Source organism: Triticum aestivum, chromosome 1D, assembly GCF_018294505.1.
Source record: "Triticum aestivum cultivar Chinese Spring chromosome 1D, IWGSC CS RefSeq v2.1, whole genome shotgun sequence".
NCBI lineage: Eukaryota > Viridiplantae > Streptophyta > Magnoliopsida > Poales > Poaceae > Triticum > Triticum aestivum.
Window position 1 is genome coordinate 36088915 of NC_057796.1, and position 9672 is coordinate 36098586.

General features: G+C 47.6%; 1 protein-coding gene across 1 annotated transcript; it reads left to right on the plus strand.

Moving 5' to 3' along the window:
• Positions 1-7121: 7121 nt before the first annotated feature.
• On the plus strand, positions 7122-9361 carry LOC123164306 (bidirectional sugar transporter SWEET14). Its single transcript, XM_044581734.1, has 5 exons — positions 7122-7324; positions 7914-7950; positions 8046-8418; positions 8501-8620; positions 8706-9361. Exons 1-5 carry the CDS (start codon positions 7273-7275, stop codon positions 9012-9014), a joined length of 891 nt encoding a protein of 296 aa, XP_044437669.1. The 5' UTR covers positions 7122-7272; the 3' UTR covers positions 9015-9361.
• Positions 9362-9672: the final 311 nt, after the last annotated feature.

Consider the following 9672-nt stretch of genomic DNA (forward strand, 5'->3'; position numbering starts at 1 on the left):
CGAGATGGAGGGGGATCGCTAGTAATGGTGCACTGTGCCCTGGTGCGCCATTAGTATGTTTGAAATTTTTTTTTTTTTTTTGTTACTAATGGCGCACCGTTTGTCTGGTGCGCCATTAGTGTGACACTAATGGCGCACCAGCACATGGTGCGCCACTGCTATATAGTAATGGCGCACCACATGTCTGGTGCGCCATTAGTGGCCATTCCATCTATAGCCCTTTTCCTAGTAGTGTTGGCACCATGAGGGAACCCACAACAACGGCCTCAAGAGAGAAGCGACACCGTAGGCCATGTCACCAATGGCACCGGAGCATGGAGCTTTCGTCCGCACCCTCACAAGTGCCACCCATGGAACTAAGGTTACCGACCCAACCCACGAGTGGGAGCCGTTACTGCCAGCACAAGGCCTCTATATCCAAAACAGGGAGCCACTGAAGCCACGGCAACACCAGGATCATCCGCCGCCCCTTCCCCTACTACCCACATAGCCAAGAGGAGGTGTCACCACCGCTGCAATGCTGCTCGTCGTAGAGCCAACCGTGCAGCCTTACCCTGCCGTCCCGGCATCCAAGACCGCCTCCCCCACTATTGCCAGATCACGAGATCACCACCAAGGAAGCACAGTGGCCCGGATAACACAGACACGAAGCTGGACCACAGTCGGTCAACGTATCGATGGGACCTTCGGTATCAGGAGACTGATCGTGCCTGGGTCTAGGCCCCAAGCCAACAGTGCAGTTGATAATGGAGGTCGTCGGCGACACTTAGCAGCACATCCATGGGCCACCTGCCCCTACAAGGTTGCCAAGGCCGTGACACGCATCGCAGTCGGGGCAGCAGGCCTCCACAGGGCCAGATCCAACAACTCTAGATCTGGCCGAGGGAGCACCACCAAGGCCCACCGCACCCCTGTCCCAGGAGCTCCATCGAGGCAATGCCTCCGGCTATCGACGGCCGCTTGCTGTCCACCAAGTTCCTCCATATGCCGCCCCGTCGGGGCCGCTGTGAAGAATATGGCGTCCCCAGGTGTTGGGATGCATGGCCAACACCACCTCTGAACCGCGCACTAGCAAGGGGCAGGGAGAGCAGGGAAGGAGTGAAACACATTGTGTGGGCTGCACCACCTACACCCAGGCAGCCCCACCCCACCCCACCCGCCGCTGCACGCCATCCACCGCCACCGGTCAAGCCCAGTCACACAGGGTGTACCATCCGACGGCGGCGAGGAGAGGGAGAGGACAAGCATTGGTGGTGGACCTATCCTGTATTATTGACTGTCACCGCATGTTTGAATTCCAAGTGGCAAGAAAAAATTGAATTAATGATCTGGACCGCCATCCATGCTTTCATGATTTGGAAAGTAGTATAATGCACCACCCATATCATCGAATATTACCATCATTCATGCTTCCATGATCTGAAACAATTTTTTATTCCTAAGCACACTTTTTATATAACACAACCCAGAAAACGGGGAAATTACCAACGAATGCATGAGGAAAACTATAGTACTACATCGGAAAGGCCAGCCATCCCATACCACAACCGTAAACAGGCATAGATAAAAAGGAACGGCAATCAACGAATAGGCAAGAAGGTAGGTTCGTCTTTTTCTCAGTCTCCTTTGTGCGCTTTTGCATGACGGCTTGGTGAGAGCCCGAGACACGAAGACGTACCCAATGCAACAGAGCAATTTATGCATAAGATGCAGCGGTGCTATTTGGACCACTGGATGGGAATCTAAGGGCATCTTCAATGGCAACCTTCAAAAATTCTTCCACATTCGTCCGTGGATAGGGGGACTAGTCTGTGGACACGGATGCGGGAGGACACCATTCAATCATAGCCGCATATATTTTCACAACAATTCAAACAACTAGACGAAATTCGTGTAAACACGGCCGGATTTCATACAAACACTACTGATTTCATATAAAAAAGGCGGATTTTCATATAAACATTACAGATTTCACTACATGTACATCAACGGTGCTAGTTCGGCTCTGGAGGTATAATAATACCTAATCTAAATCGCCGACCGCAGATCCCATTGTCTTCCTCATGTCCGGCAGCCCAATCACCGGACCGCCGGGAACCCCGGAGGTATATGCTTCAATGCAAAGGACGGCTCACTTCCCCACCACTCATCAGAGTGGAAGCCCCGTCTGATGCTTCAACGGGAGGGGAAGGCGGCGCCTTCGCTTCTGTGGAGCCCATGTGGGATCGACGGAGGTCCTCAAAAGAGAAGAACCGGGCAAGACACTGGCCGTGTACGCTGGCGTTGCCTAGGTGGTGACCTTCATGGGACCCAAGCGATGACGGACTCCCATGTTCTACTTCTCCTCGATGATGGCGGCAGATGCGGAGGCGCCAGCCACCGACTCGTCGCTCTCCGCGCACCCGACTTCTGTCTCTACCTGCATAGTGCAGTCGCAGGAACGGGAGGCACGATCACACGCATGGGAGGCGCAGTCGCAGACACGGGAGGTGTGGTCGTCGACGGTAGCGATGGCGCTCGTGCCGCCGTGCTCCCCGCCGTGCCGACGTGGAGCAACTCTCTACTCCTCATCGAGTGGGCCTGGAGCGACGAGTTGCTGAACCACGCAGCGTCTTGGGGTTGCAACTTTCTTCGTCGGGTCAGGTGCGAGAGGAGGAGCAGCAAGCTGCCTCGCTCGTATCTGGCGGACTCGGCGGGCCACCTAGCCAGCGTGTATGCCAGAGAACTGCTCTTCGCAAGCCATCAGAAGAGTGGCGAAGGATCAGATATGGGGAGCGGTGGAGGGGTGTGATTCTTGCCCGCCGTCTGGCCTCATTTAAATAGAGGGCGGACGGGAGGAGCTCAACCGGCGTTGTAATGCCGGACCGCTCATGAACGAACGTGTGGCCGAAATAGGTTTCTTGCCTTCCACGTGGGTTTAATGGAGGCGTATGAATGCGGCGAGGAGGCGTGTTTAGCCGGGCGTGCAGCGGGCGGTGCCCTCGGCTGTCGAGCCACTTCAATGGCGGAGGCAGTGAGAGGTCGCGTCCGCCCTGAGCCGCCTTCAATGCGGAGCGACGCGCTCTACAGCGGCATGAATGCGGATAGCTGGTGCCGGGTGGGATGTGCGGCGGGAGGGGAGGGTTTTTTGGTGGGTCAGGGCGGTCAGAAGCGGACGTGGGATCGGTCCGGACTCCCGCAAACCTCCCCTACTTTTGTCTCTGGTTTGCCGGAGAAATCACGTCCGGACCCCGCCGCAGACCGATATAGGTCGACGTTGTATGGCTTCCACGGTCCGGACAACACGGTCCGGTTAGATGCGGGCGAATTTACGCTCCGTCTTGGAGATGCCTTAAGGGACAAGAGCTGGATGAAAGATGAATTGTTGACACATTTGAGGAATAGCCCTTCTATTTGAACAAAATCAACCCGAGCTCCACACCTTACACTCAGATCAACAAATCCATGTGTTTACTTTTTAGTCTAATCATAAAAAGGGTCATATATTTTGAACCGAATGTGATTTTGGTTGTGTTTTCACTATAATTTTTGTTTTGAACTGAATATATTTTTGATTTTTTATGCCTTTTGAAACTTGACCTGTTCTTGTTTCATAGTGAAAGATTAAATTTTAATAAACATATTCAATATTGGTCTTGTGTCAAACATCTCGTCAAAAAAACATGATGGTCAAACTAGATCCAAATTCGGACATATGGTTCAAAATATATGGTCCTTTCTATGTTTGGAGAAAGAAAAATTAACATGCCTTTAATGATGGGAGAAAAAATGGTGGAGTGCATCTTGATTTTGAAAACAAAAATGCTAGACGGGAATACATGGTTTTACAGGCTCTTTTCATCTAATAACCAATCACAAACTTGCCCCCCCACCCCGATTTTCAAGGGGGTGGGCCGCTTCCCTCATCTATTGACCAATCAAGTTAACCCTCTTTGTAAAGCCCTGTAACTCATTTGTACGTGTACCATTGCCGTTTTGAAAATGTCTACGCCTTTTTTTACATTGTGCCAACAACCCACCGACCAACCAAACCACATCCCTTGGATTCCCATCCAATGGTCTAAATAACGCTTGTGTATTTGATGCACAGATTGATCCATTGCACTGGATACATTCTCCTCTCATCCATGCACTCCCGCTTGGAAGCAAATACATCTCCTTGGAATATTCGTGCGTCTAGGATCTTCTTCATGTCCTGGTAGTAGTATCCTACAAAGACTTCTTGTAAATTGTTTGCTCCCTGTTCGCATCCTACAAAGACTTTTTGTAAAATAATTGCTACCTTCTATAGAAATATTTGCACGTCCAGGATCATCTTGATGTCCTCGTAGAAGTATTGACATGAATAATTTTGCTTTCGTTGACACGTGCCATATTAATTTTTAATAAATTTCAATTTTTATCCTAAGTTTAATATTATTTTATAGGAATTACCATATAAACCAAATCCATTCATCTTACCCCCTTCATATATATACCTAAGAGAGTGATCCCCACTAGTTCTATTTATGTCAACATGCTACTATGCAACATCAACATGGAACCATGCATGGGAGAAGAGTCAACTCAACATGCAAGTAAAGACTATTACAATGATTATATTTCATAAATATCTTACATCTATAAAATAATCAAATATTTATGTTCCGACATCATGAAAATATATAGCAACTGATTCCCGCAACAAGGTGTGGGCTTAACCAAATATTTACCAGATTTTGTTCTTTCCATTATTATTTTGCATGGTCTAGCAAAATGGTCCCAGAGGTTCAAACTTCCTCGGCTCGTCGACAATGGTGTTCGAGTCGATCTGGTAGGGCGAGTGCACGCTGCCGACCAGCAGCATGTCGATGGAGAGGCCAGGCACAAATCGATAGGTCATCGTCTGAGGAGCCGGGCACCACATCCTTGCCCATCTGTCACAACAAAGACATCACCAGAGACGTCACCACAATGACAGTAGCCACTTAGCATATGCACATCACGTGTCAAGACCACATATCATACTATCTTTTTCTGAAAGGATCAGATCTATTACAAAAGTTCACCGTAAGTACAAAATATATCAAACATAATAAAATTACATCGAGATTTCGACACCAATGAAAGACCACATGTCACACTTATTGTTCTCTAAACTAATTAATTGCATTTCCACTTTTAAAAAGTTTGTTCTCATATGATTTATCAAGAGACAATAGTCATAACATGTTGTATCGTTTTTCTTCTTATTTTTCTACTAGGTTTAAAGAAGTCCTCCAATATATCAAACACTACCCCTATCGTATTGTTTTTGAAGGAGACTCAAGAACATGCAAAGGCATTTTTCAAAATGAATGGCAAATATGCGAACCAACCTGTGGTTGAATGATTAGGAGGACAGTGGTATGCCCAGCCCACCGGGGTTCAAGTCCTAGACTTGACACTAGTGTTTACATTTTCCAGGATTTATTTCAGCATATACGACGATGTGCATTCAAAGGGAGGAGATATTCCAGTCGACTACAAAGACGTCTGTGGCCACTTCGTCAATCTCAAGACGATGCCGGCTCAAGCTCTCGAAGATGTTCATAGGGGTACGTTGTGCGTGCGTTCGTTCATAGCAGTGAGTGTATGTGTATGTATGAGCGTATGCATATGTACTGTGTTAAAGAAATGAATGACAAATATCAATCAATACTTCGATTAATGGTATATTATTTAAGAAGTAGTGTTGTACAAGGAGGAAGGTGGGGTTGGTTCGGAACAGGATTGGCACGAGCATATTAGTTAATTAACACATGATAATTAGCAAACCATATGAATGGGTGTGTCCAACCCTGAACCATTATCTCGTACGGATGCCTATGTCTGTACGTTTTCTCTCACATACATAATTGTAGCCGACACCTCTTTGAGAAGTTCTTCAGGATGTATTATATATAGTTATTTTACCACTGAAATAATTACACTGTTCGATTACAATCACTTTTACTGTCTACTACAGTCATGGACTCACGGTTAAGACAAGACTAGGACTAATTTGTAGATGTACACAACAAGCCTGGTATTAGTGGACTGAAAAGCACCTGAATAACTGCACGCTTGCGGCGCAAAGCCTGGCGGCTATCTTGCATGCACAATCTGGGGAATCGATTGGAACACCAACAGAGCGCAGATTACCCTTTGCCAAAAGGAAATCCAAAGTTTATGCATGCTAGCATAGATCTATCGAACCGTGGTCAAAAGCAGTCAAAGACGTGAAAGATTATGCTACCATGCAGCCTCCTTCTATGTACGTTGAACGCCTTTCTTAGTCTAAATCTCTCCATTAGAGTACAAAACTATGCAGCATTGGGTCATGAAAAAACGGCTAGACTTATCAGCTCTCTTCCATCCGTAAAGACAGGAGGATTATTTGCTAGCACGAGAAGCAAGCTGAGTCAAGCAACTTTCTTACGATTTTTTTTGCTGCTAAAAAGCAACTTTTTTATGTGTGTCCCACAAGCCAGAAGCCCTTCCAAGACGGATCATGGAGGCGAGCAAAGGGCACTGACGTGTGCGCACTTTGTAACGCACCCGCACTGCGTACAGCCAGTACTTACGTACGTGTTGTTTCTCAGCTGCCGCTTCGTGTGTGCAACGGCGCAACAAGTGCAAGTAACCGTGTGGTGACTGATAACTCCTAACTGTAGCTAGGGTTTGGACACTGGTCTCAGTCTCTTAAACGCATGTGATCCTTAATTTGCGGTTTAGTGGCTGCGCGCTATAGCTCTCTGCCTTGTAGGGTACGTAGCCAAGCTGGCCTTGCCTAAGCCTGTTAACTTGAAGTGTACTGCAATTTCCCTAATAATTCCACGCATTATGGAGGGAGTTGCGAGAGGAAAAGTGTACCGACATAGGGAGCTTTGTGTCATGCATCCTGATGATTATCTTGTCCTTTGTTTAAAGCGGCCCCATGGCTGGTTGGGATTATCCATGCATTAGTTTTTTGCATTTGTTTCCATGATTGATCAGGAATAGTTTGTGTGTGCCAATGGAGTCACACGCGATAAGGCATGTGTACTTTTTCTTGCCTCCGGAGCTTCCTTCCCAGCACTATATAAACCCTTCGAAGCTCCAGCTCCATTCAAGCTCTTAAGCAACAACCTCAGGTAGTAAGCTGGCAGTTCTTCTCTTCCCATTCAACCATCTATAAGCCCAACTATTACCCTAGCTTGCTTGGTACAACCATCTCATTGCTCTCCCCATCAACTTGATCGTCTCAAATTCATAGCTAATTAAGGTCTTGCAATGGGCGGCCTCTCTGTTCAGCATCCGTGGGCCTTTACCTTCGGCCTCCTAGGTATATATATCGTTGTCTACCTCAATATATAGATGCTTCCCAAATTAATTTGCTTCCATATTTTTAATCTCATTTCCCATTATTTTATTTTCATCTTTGTTCATATGGTTTGCCAAAATTAGCATCCAAGATACCTACTTGTGGTAGTATTCTGAGCATCCAAGATAGTTAGTGCGGGTTGCATGCCAAAAGTAAAATATTTCTCTTGTTGCGACGTAGTGATCCTTCCTGTTTTGTCCCCGATCGGCGTATTGTTCCAGGTCCCCCGCCGTTAATTTCTTTTGTGTAAACTAAAAGAGGTATATATATACATCAAGTATAGTTCATTCGTCATTGGAGGAACACGTACCTGGTGACGGCAACCAAAAAGGAAGAAAATGAAAGAAAGATGTAAACTAAAGGGCTCCAATACATATAGGAGTAGCTTTATCTTATGGTGTAGCGTGTGTGACATCTCACCGGCTAGCCATTACTGAAAGCTGGCTAACTGGGGATTGAAAGCGTGCGCAACATCCATATCTCCTTGTTCTCGCTGGATAACTGTCGTATGTAATGTAACGTACTGACGTGCCACTTTGCTTCCCTGCAGGCAACGTCATCTCCTTCATGACCTACCTGGCCCCACTGTAAGCCTCTCGATCACACTCACTCAACATCGTGTTTCTCTCTCTAGCTTTCCTTGTTGGTCTTTCTCGTCTGACTACGTGCAAATTACACGTAGGCCGACGTTCTACCGGATCTACAAGAACAAGTCGACGCAGGGCTTCCAGTCGGTGCCTTACGTGGTGGCGCTCTTCAGCGCCATGCTATGGATCTACTACGCGCTGCTCAAGTCCGACGAGTACCTCCTCATCACCATCAACTCCGCCGGCTGCGTCATCGAGACCATCTACATCGTCCTCTACCTCGCCTACGCGCACAAGCAGGCCAGGATCTTCACCGCCAAGATCCTTCTCCTCCTGAACGTGGGTGTCTTCGGCCTCATCCTCCTCCTCACCCTGCTTCTCACGGCGGGTGAGAGGCGCATCGTCATGCTTGGATGGGTCTGCGTCGGCTTCTCGGTCAGCGTCTTCGTCGCGCCCCTCAGCGTCATCGTGAGCACCCTAACTCTCGTGTGTCTGCATTTATCTTGATTTATAATCCATCTCTCCCTTAGCTGCTTGCATAAATATGCAGCGTCTTGTGGTTCGCACACGGAGCGTGGAGTTCATGCCCTTCTCCCTCTCCCTCTCCCTCACCGCCAGCGCCGTCGTCTGGTTCCTCTATGGCCTCCTCATCAAGGACAAATACGTCGCCGTAAGCAACACAAACAGAACAAACTCTTCACTCTACTTTCTCAGCGGAGGTACAAACTGACTCTAACTGTTCTTTTGATTTGCAGCTTCCCAACATTCTTGGGTTCGCCTTCGGGGTGATCCAGATGGGGCTCTACGCCCTCTACCGCAACGCCACGCCCAGGCCGGCACCCAAGGAGGTGGATGCCCCCGTGTCCGACGATGGTGCCGTCAAGCCGTCCGAGCACGTTGTCAACATCGCTAAGCTCGGCCCGGCGGCCACCGCCATCGAGCTCAACACACACTACCCTGTCGACCCACCGCCGTCGATGAAGGAGGGGGGGGCCAAGGAGAACGGCGTGGCCTGCGCCAGCGGAGAGAAGCTTGACAAGGCAACCCATGTCGAGCAAGTCTAGACATGCATGCGTTCATGACACGGATGTATATATGTCGTGCATCCAAATAAGCAATGACGGGGATCAAGCCATGACGGGGATCGAGCAAACAAGCGATGGAGAATGCATGCATGCATGCATGGGGCCTTGTAAATTGCAATTTCTACTGTCGATGCTCCATTCGAATTCAAGTGTTGATTCGTAGTATAGCTCGTTGCAAAGGGTTCTTATTTTATTCCGGTCGTATTCATTAGTGTATCCATCGATCACTTAGATGTAACGGTCTTATTATAAGGAACCAGCAGGATGAGCGTGGCTAGATGTAAATTATAATATATATATTTCCATAAAGTATTGTTTTTCTTGAAGATATTTTCCCAGGTCAGGTGGTCAACAACAATTCAAAATTTAACCAAAGTATAGCCATTATGATAACATGATTGCCCTTAGGAAGTCTGTAGTATGGGATTGTTGATAACGACAGCCGTGGCATTATTGTTACGTTGTTAATTGTGTAAACACTTGATGCATCAAATTGATGACTCCGGATCTAACTAGTGGGGTGGTGTGATGGCATCCTCCATCATCGAGTTTGTAGGTGTGGCATCATGATTGTAGGTTGTTTGATGTATGTTTTTCCCGGACCTTTATTAAATAACATAACCAAAATGATTGTGTG

What these genes read in the sequence shown, in the direction of transcription:
- LOC123164306 (XM_044581734.1), top strand. Translation starts at nt 7,273, where the DNA reads ATGGGCGGCCTCTCTGTTCAGCATCCGTGGGCCTTTACCTTCGGCCTC. An exon ending in ATGACCTACCTGGCCCCACT is followed by an intron (nt 7,951 to 8,045) that starts GTAAGCCTCTCG and finishes AATTACACGTAG; the next exon opens with GCCGACGTTCTACCGGATCT. An exon ending in TCGCGCCCCTCAGCGTCATC is followed by an intron (nt 8,419 to 8,500) that starts GTGAGCACCCTA and finishes ATAAATATGCAG; the next exon opens with CGTCTTGTGGTTCGCACACG.